This window comes from Rhipicephalus microplus, chromosome 1 (genome assembly GCF_043290135.1).
Source record: "Rhipicephalus microplus isolate Deutch F79 chromosome 1, USDA_Rmic, whole genome shotgun sequence".
In the NCBI taxonomy this organism is placed as follows: domain Eukaryota; kingdom Metazoa; phylum Arthropoda; class Arachnida; order Ixodida; family Ixodidae; genus Rhipicephalus; species Rhipicephalus microplus.
In genome coordinates, this window is record NC_134700.1 from 188,515,327 (window position 1) to 188,537,212 (window position 21,886).

The 21,886-nt window shown below is 43.5% G+C and overlaps 1 protein-coding gene across 1 annotated transcript; it reads right to left on the reverse strand.

Moving 5' to 3' along the window:
* Positions 1-3,994: 3,994 nt before the first annotated feature.
* Positions 3,995-20,289, reverse strand: LOC119186803 (uncharacterized). The gene is made up of 5 exons (XM_037435209.2): positions 20,084-20,289; positions 15,631-15,779; positions 11,186-11,253; positions 9,466-9,552; positions 3,995-6,490 (listed from the first exon to the last, which is right to left on the reverse strand). The coding sequence occupies exons 1-5, from the start codon at positions 20,198-20,200 to the stop codon at positions 6,360-6,362; spliced, it is 552 nt and encodes a 183-aa protein (XP_037291106.2). The 5' UTR covers positions 20,201-20,289; the 3' UTR covers positions 3,995-6,359.
* Positions 20,290-21,886: the final 1,597 nt, after the last annotated feature.

The following is a 21,886-nucleotide window of genomic DNA, read 5'->3' on the forward strand; positions in this document are numbered from 1 at the left end:
TGCATGGTCACACACATGGACGCATGGACGGACGGAAGCAAGAACGAATGGACGGACGAATGCTTCGCCCCCACTCTCCATCATTCACTCCGTGGATATGCTGACAATTTTTTTAATCCTCCTTGGGAAAAATGCCTCTCCATTCCTTTAAAAGAAGTGTACTCGTTGAGACGGTCGAATTTTCACCCCAAGAACCGTCTTCCAAATCTCCAAAAGCCGTTCAATACATTTTTACGCGCCGAAATGAACTACCAGATCTTCAATGAAGTATGAGCTAAGTCTTACAGTATTTTATGGTTTGTAAAAAGAGACGGCGTTCTAAGGAGATTTATGTCAGGTACTCAGTACTCATTAGCTGAATATGCGCAAAAAACTTCACTGAAGTCCCGTATACAATTTCTAATAATCTATCAACCGAGAAAGCAGATGATGCTTTCTTCGTCTAATCGTATGATCGAAGATGTCTACACCCAGGTGCTCGAGTTTTGACATCGAAAATAAGTATGGCACCTTTGTTGTTTGCTTTCCTCACTGAGCACCAAATATAAGAAGACACACCGCGGGCACATCAGCATTGCTGACTCCGAGATCGAAGGAGCGTGGCCAACGTCACACGCGTTCGGACCTATACTTCTGGCTGTTTGGATTTTAGGTTAACGTAGTAAAAAACTACCAAATTAGTGCAAACGCAGGTGAAGATTGGGAGGCATTGACAAAATAATATCCGCTTCACGTCCCGTTGGCTGGCCAGAGACAGCTGCGTTGCTTGAGCTAGCCAGCCCAATAGGGTTCCACCTCAATATTATTTTTTATTTTGTCCTATAGACTGTGTTCTGGCGCTGCAGTCACATTGGAAAACTCTTTTTATAAAGATTATGAGTTTGCGCAGTCCAGATTCTTGGGGCCAATACCTATTGTCGTCTCGTCGAAAAGTCGCGCCGTTTGTGTAGAGTTCTGGATAGTTAGTATAATGTATTGTGGACAGCTGCGACATAATTTTGCAAAGGTTGTGTGACAAAACGGAAAGCGACGTCACGAGAGAGCAAGTAGAAGGAAGCGCAAGCCCTTCGGAGTCGATGCGTCATGTTTCGATCATCTCTTGAAGAAAATTGAGTAACGTTGTCCAATGCATGACCAAATGTAGATTTGTCATAACATGACATCAGTATTGCGGAGAATTTTTTTAAATTATACAATGACGAACGTGATGATTTTAGCATTCTATTTGTCTCGACGTCTGGATTAGGCCCCGGCTTGTGTCACCTGTCATCGGGTGGGGCACAAGGGTGCCATTCTCGCGGAGTAAGGAGGTGGAAATGCTTTAGGTGAGGCACAAAGCAGCTAAGCTAATTCATTCCTGCGGTGCGCGTGCTCACCTTTTTAACCAATACAAGTCGTGCAGAGACCGTTCTATATCCATTCTATTAGAGGGGCGTCTACGTCCATCCAGCGCCCTTCCATGCCATTAGCAGGTGTCAAAATAATCGGCAGCACTGCCTTTCCTCACGTCTTAACAACAGGTTAGTTTCGATGAATCCCGTAAAATGTGGTAGAACCATAGACGTACGAACAGGAGAGGGGTATGGGCAGATAATGGGGGTGAATCCCCCTACTTAGACATTGTAGTTGTAGTAGTAGCTTTATTGTTGAAATGACGTCTAAATGCAGCCAAATATTACATTGTTTGAAACACGAAATACATAAACATGGCTAATAAAAACTTCGAGAACAAACTACTCTACATATAAGTTATCCTACGTAGTTCCTACGTTACTTAATGAATATGTGAGAGCTGGCATAGATTTTTTACATTGTACACTAATTCAATTGAGCTATGTACACATGTTTATTTTTTAAGATTTCTTTGCAGTTGCTGTATTTTCATGGTTGCTCTTTTTATTTTTGGAATTTGTACTTGATTTTTATATCTTTATTTATGTTTTATTTATTTATCTACTTGGTGTTTTTGTTATTGTTGTTGACTTCACATTGCTGATTGTTTGCCACTGCTGTCGTGCTAAAAGGTAGCTGTGCGCCTTTGTCAAGCTGCATCTTTTGGAGAGCAGCTTTTACCTGCAGCTGTCCTTCATGAAACTATTGAATAATAATAATAATAATAATAATAATAATAATAATAATAATAATAATAATAATAATAATAATAATAATAATAATAATAATAATAATAATAATAATAATAATAATAATAATAATAATAATAATAATAATAACAAAAATAATAATAATAATAATAATAATAATAATAATAATAAAGATGATAATAATAATAATAATATTAATAATAATTATTATTTTTATTTTTATTATTATTATTATTATTATTATTCGGCGGCCCAACGGTGAGCACGGTGCAGCGTCACTGAAGAGGGAAGCGGGAAATAAAGGGGAAAGCAGAAGAAAAATAAGATAGTAGAAAAATAGAATGATAAACAGCTGGGCTCTTGTCCAATCATGGGGGAGATCAAAAGGGAAATGAAAGTCCGGCAAGTTGCGGTGGACATTGTAGGGTTGGGGCGGGTGCTCTGATTAAGCATCACACCCACCTCCCCTCATGGCGAACCCTGTGCACGCTTATGATGATGCCAGCGTAATGTCGTAGTACAGGGTCGGCCGCCTTTTAAGGCCAAGTTTCCCGAAGCCGGCACGACAAAGAACAAACCGCGAAGTGGGGATGAAGTATGGCGCTTTCTGGGAAAAAAAAACACAAGCGGATTGACAAAAAAAAAGCTTAAGTACACCAGTTTTGAGCACTTTGGTTTGCAGGGAACAGGCGGCCACCGCTGGCCGGGTTTCGACCCCGTGAACTTAACGTCATCATTTGAGCGCCATAACCCCTTGACCACCGCAGCGGGTTGCTATTATCCCTCTCTTAGCCATGTTTCAGCCAATTCAATTCATACGCACTTCAAGTGTGCATTTCCAGGACTCATGAAAACACTGTATAAAAGTCGCAAGCTGTTTTATTCTGCAGGCTATGAAGTGCGTGGCACATTAGCCACGTACTTTTGACCTCGTTGCTTTTATTTACAGTCATCGTGCATTGTGATGTTTCATGGTAATTGAAACAAAAATTTATTGATGCCAATTCATCCGTCTTGTATAAATGTATCCTTGTTGTCGTTTTCTTTGCTCCGCGACCCTCCTGTCTTCACCGGCGCGGATGGCACCGACGTCGAGGACTGGCTTGCCATGTACGAACGTGTGAGCGTCCCCAATCATTGGGATGAGGCAGCTAAACTAGGTAACCTGTTCTTCTACCTTGCGGGTGTGGCCGGAATGTGGTACAATAACCACGCATCTGATTTCCCGACTTGGTCCGCTTTTAAAACCGCTGTCGTCGACGTGTTCGGCCGCCCTGCTGTTCGTAAGCTGCAAGCTGAACAGCGTTTACGTGAACGAGCCCAGCAGACCGGTGAGTCCTTCACAAGTTATATCGAAGACATCCTTGACTTGTGCAAGAAAGTCGACCCGTTCACTAGCGCATACACAGACCGCTGACACGGAAACAAACGGAAACATACACAGACCGCTGACATCAGAAAGGTGAAGGGGAGAGGGGGGAGAGAGATGGGGGGAGTGGAGGGAAAAGTGGAAGGGGGGCACCCGAGGGGCGTTCACCGTATATTATTTTTATCTTTTTTCTCTTTTTTTTCTTTCCTTTTCTTTTCTTTTTTTTCTATTTTTTTTTTCCTCTTACCTTGCCCTCTGATTTGAGATTGTATAAAGCTGAGCACCGACAAACTGTATCTTTATTCCTGATGAAGGCCAGACTCTAGGCCGAAACGTCGAAATAAACCACGTTGTGACCGCTCACGGAGGATCTACTAGACTATATGCAACGCTACGGCCACTCAACCACCATGCCTGCCTATATATATATATATATATATATATATATATACTTCGCGTTTATTGCTACAAAAAGTAATTTCTATGGTGGTGGCTGAGCAAATAAACATTCACTCTTATAACGTAAGTGCTGAAGAAAGCTTTATTGAAATAACACTCTGTCCGTGTTTTTTACCATAGGGCATCGTAAAAAGAGACAGAAATAACTTCGTTCTCGTGCATGCCACAGGATAAATGCCATTTTTCATTGCATACATTTAGAAGAACCAAAATGAGAAAATGTCGTTCTTCGTCAAATTAATCGTCAACAAACTACACTTAATAGACACTGTAGTGAGGTAAGCTTTTATTTATTTGATTGGTATCTAGCAGTGCTTAGTGCCCTACACAAAAAAACAATGTCTGCAACAGTCAAGAACCACCACTACTCTCGATGATCACAATTTAAACCATAAATCTGCGTGCTCAACTACGAACATGTGCCAGTTATTGTGAGAGGAAACGTGCCAACAATGTTTGCAGAAGCACCCTAAAAGAACGAAGTGTGTTGAGGATGGGAAAAGAGCGTGCACTATGTTTTCGCTCTTAAGAAAGGAAGGTTCCTTGACGCAACCTTCGTGCCCGAGTCACCATCACACCAGCGCCATGGATCTGTCAAAGCGAGCAACACAAATCAGCGAGTGGGCTACCGTCCTCACTGTTGTCTAAAGATGCATATGGTTGTTTTTGGAGGTTATATAGCTTAAAACAAGAATGCACGAAAGGCTTCCCAAACAACTTTGTATCAGAGCTCCGATATGAAAGAAAGGGAGATAGCTGGCGGCTTACTTGGCCCTCCCTATCAAACGGGGCGTGTCGGGTGTCTGGAGAGCGATCCATTGAAAGGAGCAGTGAGATGAACTTGAAGCATGGCATGCTTTTTGTGTCAACGTATAGTTATCGATCCCCTAGTAACGATTCGGTTGTAATACCACAACAGAGGGACGGAAAACTATTTTAGTATAGATTATTATGACCAGTACCGCATTCAAAACGGGAGCAAAGGCCACCAATTTTCTGTGCTGCGTGGTCCCGCCCCACCTAGTCACTTGGTCACACGAAGTAGCGAGGCGAGTTTCAGGTCACATTTTGTCTGCTCGGCACGCGCGTGTATAGCACGTCTCTCGACCCCCTCCCCACCCCCCTTGTCATAGCTGTCATCGTCAGTGTCCACCAGTGATGATAAAAATTCAAAAGAACACTTAAGAATATGAAATCTCGGCGATTCGTGGTGAGGCGAATTATTTTTGGTTTGATCCTCTTCTGAGCAGTGATTTTGAAATCGACGCTGGACCGAGCAGCCACCGGGTAGCTGTAGGCGCTATACAGGGCCACGCTGGCTGGTAAGACATATGAACGCTGCGTTCGCGTTACTTGTCCGCGATGACCATGACTTCAAAGTATCACAGTCGCGCTGACAACTTCACGACAATTCACCCGAAGCAGCACGACGAAAACGCACGAATCACACGAACGCGCTGCACGAACTGACCTAAACAAAGCAAGTGGAGCCGTTGCTAGGTAGCAAGACTTCGCCGCCAGATGATGCCACATGTAGACACCATGAGGCATCGGGATAACAATACCAATGCCGACGTCATCGCTGCTCGCATATCATCCCTCAGTGCCTTAGGAGTGGCCGCTGAACACGTCAAAATTCTGTCGATGCCTCATGGCAGTGAACGCGCCCTTGAACCTTTGGATGCTCTTTGCGCTCGAAATAGAATATATTTTACGCAAAATATGTCATTCATACTTCGGTCAAAAAACTCATGCGTACCAAGCAATCGAATAAATGCAACATTACGAGATTACAAGTTGGTGTCACTGCTCCTTTGCGCGACCGGAAGTGGGAAAGTGGGTTGCCTAGTTCCCGATGGCCGAAGCCGTCGTTTGGAACAAGTTAGCGAAGTCTGACGGCCGCCTCTGGCTCACGGTTGCGGTATCAGGCTTGCAGACCGTAGCGGAAACAGCGGAGAAGAATGACATGTGTGGCAGAAAGGAAAAGGTGGCGACTACGGTGGGGAAACAAAGGTGGAAAGTAAAAGCATAAGCGATCTTTCAACAGGCACTCGTGTGGAAGAAAATTTCATGTGGATCAGGCATGTTCTACTGCTGCAGTAGGTTTCATTTCAGAAGGCGTGAGCTGTTCAGGCGACAAAATAAGTTGAATGACAAGTTCAGACACAAGAGCCCTACAGCGAACACTCGCCCTTATACCGATATGCATGAAACCAGAACTAAGCCAAGCCAGGCCCGTGCCCAATCCAGCAATCCGTTACCTGGTTCGACCCAGCTGAGGGCCGGGTGAATCCAAGCTTCCTGGCCGGCCCGGGCCCATGCAGTGCTCTAGCACGAATGCGTCATAAAAATTATAAATTCATTTGTGTTTCTCTTGCACAGAACAATACTTTTTGTTTAGAAGTTGATCATGTTGAAGTACACAAATATTAAATGCCAAGTGGTCCACATGTATCCTCGTCGTAAGCTAATACAGCGTCCTCGCAGCTGGCTTGAAGTTTTTCTGTGCAGATGGCTGGAATGTCGCCGGCCATTGTTTTCAGGGTCCACATCACACACACTGCGGAAAATTGACAAAGTGAGGTAAATGAATTCAGTGTTGTCAAGACTTGCATGCCGTGAGATCGGTGCAAATAATGAATATATTAGCATTTTAGCTCCTCTTTCTTATTATGTTAGATCAGCCAGTTTTTTAAGAAAATGTTGCGATTGCGGCAGAAAAACTCCCAAAATAGCACTCCACTAATGGTCCCTGATGGCACACGTTGATCAGAAGTAGCACTTTCAGCTTGCCCACTGCCCTGAGAGCAAGATAATAGTAGTGAAAGTAGTCAATCGTTCTGTGTCTTTACAAAATGGGTGGGTGGGTGCGAAACTTTATTGCAGTCCGGCAAAACACACGTTAGACTACCACATAGGGACCGCCAGGGCACATTGAACACAACAAATCTGGTATGTTCTGGCGGCCCACTATTAGAAGGAGGCATCGTTCTTATGCCAGCTTATACTGTCTTCCCTTACACTAGGAAATGGTTTAATATTAGCTTAGCGGTTTCACCACAGCGTCCGCGTCTTTGGCCTCGTGACTTTCGGCAATGCTTTAATTCCGCGAAAATTCCGCGCACGATTAATTATCCTGTGTACTATGGTGCGGAGAGGAAAACTGTTTGCCGAAGAGATGACCAAGGCAGATCATGCTGCCAGAGTGAACGTATTTAAGTGGGTGCTCTCCGTTTTGCTTTCGCTTAATAGGGTGTACGGTACATCTGAGTAAGAGTGTAGGTATATTAAAGCCGTACTGGTGCAATCTTGTAAGTGAAGCTCGTTGTGGCAAACTGGTTAACAGAGTAAGTGTGCAGGGACCGCTCACTGTAGGGCACGGCTCCTACAATTAGGTTAGAATGCTCCGACCAAAGCATTTTGTGCCTTGACCTGAGGCATTCACACAGCATGTAGTAGACGTGTGAAGACATCTTCATACAGTGTGAGCAACTCCCGGGAAAGACGGAGTCAAAGGTTTTGAGAACTGCCAGATACAGCATAGCATTTTTCTAGAGTCGGAGGAAAAACCGCTTCACCGCTTTACATAACCCGTTACGTGGATGGAATGAAACGCTGTAGTTAGATTGGTAATGCTACACATTTTCGCGTAAAAGTACACAGGATTCCAGTGCAGATGGTGCTGATCAGGGAAGTCGAGTGGGAATGCCCGGTAACAGATCGTGTGAGTTGCGGCACCAGCTGCCAAATTGCCTCCTAGCTACATGTGAGCAGAAGGTCCAACTACAGGGCGGTTGGTGGGGCTTGTCTCATAGTCACTACGTGCTAATAATTGTCAGCTGGAGGCGACCTTGTAGGACATGCCGAGTTTTGAATTATAATGGTGGACAGCTGGAGCTTCTGCCTGTGCCAGTTGCCGGCCATTATCCTGTTATTTTGTCACGTTGCTTGTGGGAGGGTATTCGTGGAAGGCGCACGTCTTCTCGAGTAGGAGTTGAACGCTATCTTGCTTGATGTTGGTGCGCTGAATATGCAGGTGGGCTAATGAACAGTGACCCGCTTCTACCTATGGGAGTCAGGCGTGTTGATTTCAGCGGTATATTAATCAAAGTTCCCAAAATTAAGGTGTTCACCACGTCTTGGGCTTGGTGGTTCTATGGGTTCAGGCGGAGGGCAAGAGCTCACTGCACGATTTTGTAAAAGATGACCTCTCTACTCGCTATTTAGGTACGAGCATAGAAAATAATAGAAATAATCAACTGACTGCGTGTGCCAGCCTCCAGGCATCCTTGCACCATGACCTGCCGTGTTTCGTAACGACCCAGCTGAACATGCGGCTCACCTAGTCTCAAGCCTTATGGTATTTGGCGAATCTTGTGTTTGATCATTTTGTTTGTATAGAATAAGCTTCAGTCCCCATGCTTCTCTTTAGCCCTTGAATTACAGCTGTCTACAGTGAAAGTTCAATTTTAGTAATGTACTTTTGTGAGGGGCGTATGTGAATGAATTGTGATTTGGAATTTGATCACCTGAAGCCCGCACTGGTGGGTCGAGTGGTCAACTACACTCGCGGCTAACTGTATGTCTGCCTCAATGCCTACGTGTGAGTCTTGTGGGACCTCCATGTTAAATAATCAGCGTACAGAGCAGCCAGCAAAGCCAGCAGGAGCATTGTGACCAGTTTTAATAATAAAGGAGACAACAGCTTGTGCTTGCAGCAAAAATCATTCTTGCGAACAATAGGAGGTGATGTATTACCTATGCAATACAGGGAATTGCTGAGCAATGAACATGACGCTTATAGACACAACATTTTATATTGGTGAAAGACTACTACACCATCGATGATGTCAAAGTATCCACTGACTACGAAGATTGAGTACACATTTTTCATTGACGTATTCCTTAACTTGCATAGGTAAGGAATGTATTCGTACGAAGGCGAACGTAAACCAACAATGTTGTGTGCTGCAATAGCAGTATGCAGCATAATTAATATGAATTCTGAACTTCTGAATTCTGGATTCCTCAACAAAAACGTAATATTAGAAGTCCATATACCTGAGTTACTAGCCAAAGGAACACTGAAATTACTTTGGTTATTAAAAAACAGTCACATAGTAAAACAATAGCTATATGAACAAAAGCGTGTTACGGACAATGTGCAACATTAAAAACTGATTATATTGTTATAACTAAATATAATTATGCTCACAAAACACCATATTGTGACACATAAAGAACAAACAAAAATTAAATTTATTTCAGATAGCGATTAAGAAGAGTACGTAAAATGGCAAAGCAATTGGCACACACTTCTTCCTGCTATTAACACTTCGAAAGCTAATAAGATAATACGTATGTAGTTTTACAACTATCGTTCATGCCGTGGTATCAGTAGTTTGCAATTCATGACAACTAGGCCTGTTGACAGGCCTGGTAGACATTTTGGTTAGTCTAGGTCACGGCTCAACAGGCTTCCGCAAGTTGCTTTTACAAGAATGCCAATGCCTTCTACTCTAGCAGTAGGCTTACTTGGCTTGTTATCGATGGGGAATTCCATGATGACACAGTCTTTGTAGTCTGAGAAGAAGAAGTGGCCTTCTGACACGTGGTCATAATCTGTGAATTGTCAACAATTTCAATGAATGCGTATGCACAACACAATTTGGAGAGGCAGATGCAAGCTTAATGCGCGTTAGATGTTGAAAGGCATTTACATCTTGACGAAGCCATCTTAAATTCACAAGTTTTGTGTTGTTAGGAGCTTTGCCCACATCTAACGCTCATTCTTTTTAAAAAGGAAGCAGAGTAGTGGGAAACCTATCATTTCTCATGACACCCTGACAATTAAAATGCGTGGCCCCACCATGGTGGTCTAAAGGCTAAGGTACTCGGCTGCTGATTCGCAGCCTGCGGGTTCGAATCCCGGTTGCGGTGGCTGCATTTACGATAGAGGCGGAAATGGTGTAGGCCTATGTGCTCAGATTTGGGCGCACGTTAAAGAACCCCAGGTGGTCAAAACCTCCGGAGCCCTCCGCTACAGCGTCTCTCATAATCTTATGGTGGTTTTGGGACGTTAAACCCCACAAATTATCATCAAATATAATGCCTGGTGAACAAGGCAATTGTTCAAGCGCAGGCACACGATTATTACGAGATACGTCTCACTCCAAGAAATGAACAGCAGGTTTGAAAATTACTTTTTAAGCTTCATAGATTCTTGCTGTTGGTCAGTATTCCCTGACAACAAATGCCCATGAAAGCAGGTCTATCACGGCGGCGACACCAAAGGGACTAGCATGGTTCAACCTATCCAAGTCAGACGAACTTTTATTCTAGGCTTATCTGGTTTACCAATTACCTCTTAAATGGGCCCTTGAGACAGATCTGTGAATAGACTGACTTTGGGAAACTGGTGTTGCAAAAAACCTCTTTCGCTCAACAAAATTCTCCTTACGCAGGCCTCACGAGCACCAAAATATGATGAAAAAAACAATATTTTTTCCTGAACTGCATTGCGAATCAGGGATCTTCCAATCTGAGAGTGTCTCAGCCTTGAGGCTATGCGTCACTGCTTGTTCAAAGTGAAGGGCACTGAAGTAGGTATTTTTCGTGTCGATGTATTATTTGAAATGTTCATGTATTGGAGGCTCCTGGGGGTGCCGTTTCCTTTTTTGAAAAACTTCGATTTGTGCCATTGCCCACAGGAATTACACGTCGGTCTTCATGAGGTGCGTGAACAACTCAGTGATCCGTGAAAGTTCCTCCACAAAGTGTTCGTAGTTGGCACACTAACCGGGAGTGACTCCGTAAGTTCGCCTCGCCACTGATACGTGCATTGAGCTCCGTTTTTACCTTCCGTGCAGGATATTTCGGCGGCTATCTCAACAATGTCTCCAATCGCTGGCCATTACCTTTGTGAACGCGACGACGTGAAAGAGCTCGTTTCGCGGAAATTCTGGCATCAGCGTGGAAATAAGCGTGGGCGCCGTCGGTTTTCAGCAAAAAATCATCGTGTTCGTGACCGAAAGAAAACGAAAAATATCCAAATAATACAAATAAAGTAAATTTCACGGTCCGAGTTAAAATCAAACTCAGGCCGTTAAGGGTGACGGATCAATCAAATACTGCCGATAAATTTAGTACTGTTCAGTGCAGGTGCCTCTCCAGTGTTCTTAGAATCCCCTTGACTCTCCGAAAATTGCAAATTTATTTGCGTAGTCATACACATGCACATCAAGGCCATATTTACCATCGTTGACAGTGAGCTCCACTGAGTCAATTGTAGGACCAGGCTTGACGTGGTAGGTGATTTTGCGGCTGTAAACAATATCAGAAAAATTTACTCGCTAAAGCGCAATGTTTCGACCCCGCCAGAAAAGATTTGGAGAATATCTAAGCAATGCAAGAAATACAAATGAATAAATAAATATATACAGTTATTTATTTATTCATTTTGCCCCGACGTGGTGTTCTAGTGGCTAAGACACTCGGATGCAGACCCGCAGGTCGCGGGATCAAATTCCAGCTGTGAACGCTGCATTTTTGATGGAGGCGAAAATGCTGTAGGCCCTTGTGCTCTGATTTGGGTGCACGTTAAAGAACCCCAGGAGGTCGAAATTTCTGGAGCCCTCCACTACGGCGTCTCCAATAATGATATGGTGGTTTTGGGACGTGAAGCCCTACATATAAAACATTTATTTATTTATTTATTTATTTATTTATTTATTTATTTATTTATTTATTTATTGCATACCTGCATCGCCCTATTGGGCATTACCACCAGGGAGTTACATACAAAGATATACAAAGTAAAGACACTCACAAAGTGTGGTAAAATACACCGTTCTCCAAAATGCTTACAACGTCAGGCGATAGAGCATTCCATTCTCTAATGGCTCGTGTAAAAAAAATACTTTAAGACGTCAGCTATAAAAGAGAATTCGCAAACTTTCAGTGCATGGTAGCGTCCCGATGACATGTAAGTAGGTAACTTAATATACTTTTCTCGCTCGATGCCGATTTTAAAATAGTATACAGCGGGAAAAAATTCAGTTGAAGGTTTTTCCGCCGATCTCGCAAAGCCTGCCACAACTTACAACCACTTTGCGTCATGCTTATGTATTGTAACTGTTGAGTACAAACCGAGATGCCTCATTGTGCACCCTTTAAGCTACTCCGTCAGATCAGATGTCCGCGGACCCTAACAAACGCAAGCGTAATCAAGTATGCTGCGAACGTACGCGAAATACAGCTGCTATTTCAATTTCTATGGTAACTGACCGAAATCACGGCGAAGAAAACCCAGTGAACTTATTGCTTTATTCTTAATACGCCGGATGTGTGTATTGCACTTAAATCCGTTGTTATAAAAATACCTGGAATTTATACGCAGACATATGCACATGAAGGCAATATTTATCATCGTAAATAATTATTCCTTCTATCTGGCTTTTTCTTTCAATATATTTATATTTTTGTTTGTGTCACAGTATTTTTCGATTTATTTCTTGCTTTTTCTCTTTATTCTGTCTCTCTCTTTCTGTCTTTCTCGTTAATTATACGCTATGTCTTGCTCTTTTCCTTCTTCGTTTTCGTGCTCCTCACTCTCGCTTATCTTTTCTGCCTCTTTACCATACGGGACTACACAAGGCTAAGTCATCTCCTGTACACCTGCTTGAACAGCCTGATGGTTGAGACGCTCACGTTAGCATCGTGGGTACGCGAGTTCAAATACCGCTGCCTAAGACACTTGTCTTTCGCAGATGTTTTGATCTCTTGAATGTTAATTTTCTTTTTATTAATATCCCTGTCTGTCTTTCTGTTTCTATATCCCTATCCTTCTTTTCGCAATCTTCCTTACCCTCGCATTTCTCCTTGCTATATGCGTGATAAAGCTGCGCACGAGCGCTCGTACCGAAGCAGAAGATGAATATGAGAAATAAGAGGTCGAATAGTGTGTGTATCCATTAATTATTGTGATACCTTGACCAGTGGGTAACGACACAGGCAAGCCTCCTTCTATGTCGTCATCTGTACATAAAATGGTTGATCGTGTAAATCTGCACATTATATTATAAAACCACTTGACTCTTGGCTAATCCCCTATAGTGGGTACGCGCCATGGGTAATAGGTGAACAAGAACAATTTGCTACGTCATCTCAGTATAAATATGATCATCAAGATGCCTCAAGGACAGGAGAGGAAGAAGACTTCTCTGATGAGAGGGTGTACTCGAGTGCCACGCTAAATATAGTTTCACGCGCGTTATTATTACTAGGTGAAAACAACGCGAGTTGTGCCTATTTATATTTACGCCGATGCGTTCAGCATTGACCAAGATGTAGGAGAGCAGGCACAGGCGAGTGACAAGCCTTCTTCTTTGTCGTCTTCTGTACGCAGAATGTTGGACCTTTGATATGTCAGCTACGTAAAAAAATATGATCATCGAGGTGCGTTAAGAACTAGAGGAAGAAGACCTTTGTATAAAACAAGTGTGCGCTCAAATAACTGTGATGTATGTTTTGCCCACTTTACGCCGAGATACGAGAGCAAACATCCTACGACCGAATACGACAGCCCGGTCCCATAAAGTGCTTCGCGCAAAAAAAATGCAACAACAAAGACAGATAAGCATAAAATGAGATGAACCTATTGACCTAAAAAGATATATAAAGACCAATTTTAAAAAGGCAAAAAAATTCTGCCACCTCCGGTTGGTGGCCACTAAAGTAAAAAAGAAAGCTAATGGCGTGCGTTGTGGTTCAATCAAGGGGAATGAAGATGTTTTGGTGAAGTGGGTGAACGAAGTGGGTGGATGAAGTGGCAATGGCGGCCGGAGTGGTAGTGGGCGTTCCGGCGAGTTAGGATTGTAGTGAGCAGTGGGGGTGATGTGAGAGGTGGCGTATTGCCATGCCTGTTTCTTATTTACACTTATGCTTATTTTGATTTTCGGCCAAAAAGCCTGTCTAGAATGCCCTGTGCAAACTGCGCCTCGTTGCTGTAGAAGATTCACGATTAGAGTACATTGTTCTGTTAAGATTACGCCCACTTCGTGGACAATACACTTTATTTTGGAACGTACACAGCCAGTAGCAATAACGTTATAATGTTCGACGCCCAGTGTATGAATGCTGACGCGCTTCACCGTTTGTCAGTTGATCAACGGCCGACGCTCTGCTCGTCGCTATAAGTGCCAGTGTCTTGCTGGAATCTGACTTTCTTTTTGCGTGGCCACAAGTTAGGCCCGAATAAACAGTTTAACATTCAACTTGCAGTCTGCTCTATTCATCCACCTCACGACCCTGTGACAATATAATCATTGTAGGATTTACCCACTTTGTCTGGGTAGTCAACGTGATGCAGTGATGAACAGATCTTTTCATGCCACCCGGAGAAATTTTAGCATTCTGCAGTGAAGTTGTCATGTGCCAGTAAGTAAGAATATTTTTAATCACGGCTGGTGGTATTCTGCCTACAAAAAGTGGGTTGATTGCGGGACGCACTTTTTCATGAGGTCAACTTTCATTATGCAATATTTATTTAGGGTATGTACGTTCGAAATCAGCAATGTTCAAAAGCATTCTTAATACACAGCTTTATATTTGCCCTTTGCTCGAATATTTAACATACCGAATGCTGAGGCCCGGCCCTTGATTCACTAGTTCTTCACACATGTCAAAGGTTTCGTTGACTGTCGGACTGGGAGCCATGACGTCGCACTTCCGGTGCAACTCATAATCATCTACGTAGCAGAAAGCACGCGTCAATGTGGCGCTACATGGACGAAGCTTGATACCCGTGATATGGGGGTGGCTCTAGTATCTTAGGACATGCTAAATAGTACGAGGTCTCGTAAAAGCCGGGTTCAGCAGATGAACACCACGTACGAGTGCAGCAAAGAGGAGGCGACCACTTTTCCGTACGTTCATGGTGTATCTCTGGATATGAAAAAAAAAAACTGAATGAGTTAATTTTTCTACATTTAGAGCTTCCTAGAAGTTATCTGTCTCATCAATAAAACGGCGTTGAAAACCATGTGGTGCGAGACGAAAAAAACACTGGGCGCTACATAAACCATCACCACAAATACTACAAAGTACTACTAACCAGCACTAAGCACTATGTCGACCAAAACAAGCAGATGCATGAACGGCTGGTTGCGTGAGCGTAGCAACAATGCCAAATGGACAAGGAACTCTTAGCTCTTCACTACAGCACGTGTGACACCGCTAATCACTAACTCCTTTTCGATGTTGGTCGGGCGAACCGAATTACAGTCCATGCGGTAAATAATTGGAGCAGTGGAGAATGATTGATTGGATAAAAATCGTGTACACGTGCCACCACTTGATTTAAAGCAATAAGCCTAATATTTGCCCCATGCACGTGAGAGGTGTATGTGATGTAGGTTGTGCACATATATTTTTTTGTAGTCTTACTGTTTTCTCTGTCTTTCTGAGTCTCTGCTTCAGGGTCAGGCCCATTATGCTGTTTATTTCCTGTCTTAATTTAGAGTATTAGGTTTGCACTTTCACGCAGTTTTTGAGAACTAGGCATGGGGTGCCTCTAGTAATTCTCTTGTTACGAAGCCCTAAGTAAGGCTGAGCATGTCTTGCTCCTTGAGGTCATGCTTCTTTAGGGCGTGCACTTTGGTTTCTTTAACATTTATTTGTGCTTGAGTGAAATCATCTTACATTTCACCGTTGGGGCGCTTCATAAAAGAGTCAAACACAGCTCTGGGTGGGTCATTGCTGTATTCTCGTCGAACTGCAGCCATGCAATCAAGGTCTCCATCCCGATCAGTGTCTGCTAGAGCAACCGCATAAGGAAACGCTGCCATAGCCTGGAATATAGAAAATAAACTCACTGAAAACACCCACATCGGCATAACTTTGATTAGAATATACATTGTCGAGATGCTCCAAGTAAAAACTTCTCGACGGCGTCGCCATGGATGTCTGTATGGAAGCGGAAGTCCCACAATATTTTGGGGTGCCTAGTGAACGGTACGCAGTAGAACTTACTAAAAGCATGCGAGTCCACCATGCCCGGTAGCAGATTGAAAAAACAGCGCGAGAATAAGGGGAGTGGGGGGAAGTGTTAAGTGTGAAGCACCTCTAATTATTCATACCATGCTTAACTCAGCGCCGTATTGACGGATAAGGTCGGTGGATATATTGCAAAAAGCTACTCTAATGCCTCATCTGACACGCATAAACTTCGGCGGTTATGCACAAAACATCACACTCTAAAAGGGCGTTTTTCTGGTGCAAGTAAGAATATTTACACCTTTTCCCATCAAGACAATACCACAACGAACCTTCATTCAAATTTTGTCACTTCCTTGTGGCGTCTAACTCCGGTATAGTGAAACACAGTGTCCAATTTTTGGCAGACGAAACAAGCCCACTCCCAGTATTATGGAATTGCGCTAATGAATATCTCAAACATTATGCACCATTCCCGATTTGCAAAAAGGACGTTCGCCTTATGATACGATGGACAACAACTTTTTCATATACACTGGCGCACTGAAGTCAATAATTGGAAACTTAGTTAACGAGTTATCTAATCGGCAACTTCAATGCAGGGTTGGGCTGTATCTCATTAGTTGTTTTCAGCAATGAGTTGACAGACTTTGAAAGAACAACGCAAAACGTTTGTACTTAGCGAGGGAAAGGCGGACTGCCGGTTGGGACTTTATTAGGACAGCCCAGGAACTGTTTCTTAGATGCACTGAATGGCACGTGGCAAAACGGTCTAACGCCATTGACTGAAAATACGCAGAAATTGTCTCTGAGACCATGTCCAGCATCCCTAAAATTTTTTTCAGTGGCGAGTTGACCCGAGAAAAGGTATTTCCGTACCTTTAGGTGTTTTAACAAATTAATACAACCGTGAGAACCACCTTTTAATTCTCTCCTGTGTTTGAGAGACTATTTTGTTGTGCAATCTTTGAATTTGAACCATCGCTGTCATCAGAAAACCTTATTTGACAAGCTGTTAATTAGCCCAGCAGCTTTCTCAAAAACCGCATCTTGCGTGTAACAAACTAAGAGTGGTTCTTGATTCAAGCGATATGCTTCATATGCAAGTTTCATTGCACTGCAACATGGTCCACAACAATATGTTGAACCAAAAAAATTGGCAGCATATCCACGGAGCGAATGATGTAGAGTGGGGAGAAGCATTCGTCCGTCCATTCATTCATGCTTCCGTTCGTCCATGCGTCCGTCTGTGTGACCGTCTATGTGTCCATCCACCCGTTCGTGCGTGCGTTTGTTCGCGCGTCCGTCCCTGCGTTCGTCCATGCATCCGCCCTGAGTCCGTTCATGCGTCCATCCATGCATTTGTCTGTGTGTCCGTTCGTCCATCTGTACAACACTTCAAGTACCACCATCTCGCATCTTTTCATCATATATTCCCATATAGAAGCACCACCATCCAGCGGACATTCTAAGGATTAAACGAGAGGTGGCACACGCACACTTTCCTACGGCTTGCTCTTCGGGTCTACTTCCCACCTTTAACCGCCTCGAGTTCATGGTATATACTAGTTCATTGTGTTTATGGCACTGCGGCTCAACGTTCGCTAAACCTTTCTAAAACTAAGGAGGTTACACCCAGCGAGTATAACTGAGCACTATCTCGCTGGGTGTAACCCAGCGAGATAGTGCTCAGTGTACATGCCAATGGCTGCTAATGGGGATCGCAGCGTGCGCGTTAACTAAAAGGCGAATGCTTCTGTCTCTCATTCCCCATTAGCAGCCATTGGCATGTACATTGAGCACAATTTTTTATTGTTCAGCAACGCACGGATGAAATCTTTTACCGGCACCACCTTGGAGGTCAAAATGTTATACTTGTTACACATTACAACGGCTACGATGGACGAACCGGTAACGCTTTAAGGAGCTTCGTCCCTAAAATGTCGTTGAGCATTCCGAGAAAAACGTATTTCACCATATGTATTTCCGTATCTGTATTTCGGGATAATTTTAGTGTTTTTGCGCAAGTATCTCCGGGAAAGCCTGTTACATGCAAGTCAAATCTATCTCAGTACCTGTACTTTTGGCTTGCAGCCCGTGTATATCAAATTCCGCGTTCCAAAATATTTGCCTTAGTATTGCTGCCCATTTCAGTTTCAATGTCACTTAAGCTATAGTGAAGTATTTCCGTAACAAGCCCTTTCCTTTTAACCAGCACCAACTAGCCGAATAACAAGTAATACTGAAGTGCTTACGCATGACGTAGATTTTATTCGTGGTGACTACACTGTCTTTATTTCTAGAGAAAGCCTAGAAGCATCTTCATTGGCAAAAAATAAAACTCGTATTACACTGATAACACTACGAACATTGCAAAAAAGACATTTACACGCATAGTTTTCGCTCTCAGTGTATGACCTTTCTGCTAAAACTGACATCTTGAGTTGAATCAAAACTGAAGTCGTTTGTCACTGTATAACTTACTACTGTATAATTACTTACCGATTATCCATCATTAAGTTCCGCTAAGTATTTCCTTTTTAGAGCGTTCACGTTTTTATCCAGTAACATGAATTATGCACGCACGTCGTGTTTTATATCAAAGCAATTGTACCCGAACACTGAGATAGTCACGCGTTAGAAAGAGGTGCAATGGTTGCATTCATATTCTTTCGGAAAAGAACGGGAATTGCTGAAAAACGTGACTTCACTGCAAGGTCTCAATTATGGCGGCCACTTAAAACAACTTCTACTTTTAACTCACCATGTCATCAGCCTTGTGCCTACAGCCATACGACCAGGTCTGCAATGATTGTGTACGAGACTGCTACGCTAATGGCTGAAAGCTGAGGACTAATTATATATGAAGACATCGGGTTGTTTCGGCTGAAGTCTCGCGGTGCTCCACATTTTCAATGCGTAGTATTTCTAGGCATATATATATATATATATATATATATATATATATATATATATATATACGGCTAGGTCAGGGTGCTCGCGTGATCAGCCCCTTACCATGGGGTAAACCAGAATTAGTATGGTTGGTAACATGGTTTCACGTATATGGCTCACTGGTCAGGACATGATGTCACGATTCCGTCGCGTATGTCGTCAAACAATCCCCACCGAACAGTGGCACATACCCGTGGGCGCGCGTGGGCCACATACTATTGGCACTTCTTATCTTCCCAGGAACGGTGAGAACACACATAGACAACTTTCACACGTGAGCGTTAAGAAAAAGCTGGAATTGTTTGCGTTGACCCGGGGATTGTATGAAAATAAATGTCAGGGTGAAAGCAGGAATCGAACTCGAGCATTCGGCGTGGCAACCAAGTATTCTACCACAGAGCCACGCCAGGTCTCGCAGCTACCTTCCAAATAGATCGTAATGTTCGTGAAGCGTCCATTGAAGTCACAGTGATGGCAATATAATTTAAACGCGATAGCGGAAAGAGCTCGTTTCACAAAAATTCCGGTGTCTGCGTCGGCTTGCTCGTTGTGAATGAAAAGTTGTCATTTTGTGCGTGGCCAAACAATCGAGAAGAGTTGGGACAAAACCAGGGTTGTTATGGTCCGAGGGGGAATGGAACCTGGGTCGTTTGCGTAGCAAGCGGATGTTCTACCACACGGCCACGCCTGTGCTTATAAGCAAAGCGAAAAGAACTTCTGCTTTAAAACGCAGCAAAAATAGCTTTCATGCATCACAAACACACGCGTCCTGTATACATGCTTCCCAATGCAACATGAAATATTGCAGTATTGCGCTTTTTTTGCGGGCGTAAGAAGGTGCAGCACCCGCACCTGCGCCATTCGTAGCCTGCTTCTTGAAAGTGTGGCAGCTTGGGCTAGTTGGTATGGCATGAAGATAGTTACAGCGCGAAAACAGAACGATGACACAGAGACAAGAAGCATTGTTGTCTCTGTGTCGTCGTTCTGTTCTCGCGCTATAACCATCGTCTGCTTCTTAAGTTGTTATCCCGCTAAGCACTAAGAGTACGCCGAACAAGTCAATCCACGTATAAGTACGTCCACGCTAGGCCAGAATTCACCGCGATATATTAGCGTAACGAAGAATAGCCGAATAATTGCCAAACTTTCTTTAGCGTGTATAAACGCTAGTCCCGTCAAATAATTTGCAAAAACTCTTGCATACCTTGAATGCGTCAACGACATCGTCCTTCGACTGAAGATCTGCAGCGAGGCCTTGAAGTAAGAAGAAAATTTCGAATGCTAATATCCGGACGAACGTTGTCCGTAATAACGCTGCCATTTCACAACCCAGAAACACGGAAAGAATTTGGTGCCTAAATGTTTCGAATCACTGAGCTTAAGTGTGTGAAAGCAGAAAGCAGCTATTTGAACTGTGGTTCGGGAAACTTCCAAGCGACTGCACCTTTGACAATCCAATTATCGTCATACCTGTTCCTGTGCTCTGCTGTTGTAGGAAAAATTAAAAAAAAACGTTTCAGGCAACATAAGCGTTGTATGAATTCCCCGCCCCCCTCCCCTCTTCTCGTATACTTCAATTGTTTTGTTGTTCCAATTGATTAACGGTCCACTTTTGTGCAAGATAAGGAGAGATGAATATAGCAACCTATAGATTTAGGCAAGGTCTCAGGTGCCTAAATGTAGGTTGAGCGTCATGCGCCGTCACTAGCCTGTCAATGTGAAAGGTCTGTTTCGTAGCGCGCCTCGAGTCACGCTATTATTGTTCTTTCCCTGTGGCCGACCCCACTATTCTGAGATGTTCACTGCCGATAGAGCAAATTGGGGAAAATAGTTAAATTCTGAATAGAAACAAGTAAAAGAATAACCGCAATAAAACAACTGTAATCAAAGTTTCAACTACAAAGGCATTAGTAACTGTACGTATGTATCATGAATTCATCTGCAACCGTAATATAACCCGCGTGCACCTTTGGTCTCGTTTCGCATTAGGTAGTCGAGAAATAATCGGCAATTCTGGAACTTGTTTTTTTGTTCGTACGATATTGATGTCTCCATCGGAAACTACCCGTCATTCAAAGTCTTAGGCAATCGTGGCATTGCTTGGAGCCGAGAAAATTAATTGATCTCTACCACTTATCAATCATTTAATTCGGGGTCTTCATTTTTTTTTTTTCAAAGCACAGCCTCATCCCTTTGCTATATATACCACCCGGTAGAAGTGCAAGCACACGAATGGATGACTTGATACTCAAAATTTAGCATTACCAATTATTTATTTTTTCATTAATTCGTGAATCTTCTTTTTGTCGCTGTAAAAGAGTGGCGCCTTAGTGGAGGGTTCCGGAAATATTGACCTCCTGGAGTCTTTCACCACGCGCCTGCATCTGAACATACGGGCATCTGTCATTTCGCTTCGACTGACAGGTGGCCTCTAGAACCGCGATTAAACTCTACGACCTTTGGTTTGGTAATCGAGCACCACAAGCAGTAGATCACCACTGTGGATTAAGAATCAGCGTCATAGCTGCATCTATTCGGTGCATTGGGACAGAGTATGAATGGAATGAAAAAACTTTATTTCAGTCCTGCAGGACGCGCTTAGCGCGTAGCGGGCGTCTCCACCGACAGGGAGTACCTGGCGGCCGCTTCGTGGGCCTGCTGGACGGCCCATTGCTGGTCGGCGAGAAGTGAGCTCCTGAGGGACCTCTCCCACTTGGTTGAGGTAGAGTCGGGAGGAGTTGTTCTACACTCCCAAAGCATGTGTGCGAGTGTCGCTGTGTGTCCACATGATGGGCATGTGTCGCTGGGGTATGCATCAGGATAATAAACGTGAAGCGTGGCAAGGTTTGGGTACGTGTGTGTCTGTAATAGGCGTAGGGTTAATGCCTGCGGTCGGTTAAGTTTCGGATGTGGGGGTGGAAAAATGCGGCGTTCCAGGTAAAAGTGCTTTGTAATTTCATTGTACGTAATTGGTGCATCCCGATTGGTATCTAACCCAGCAAGATAA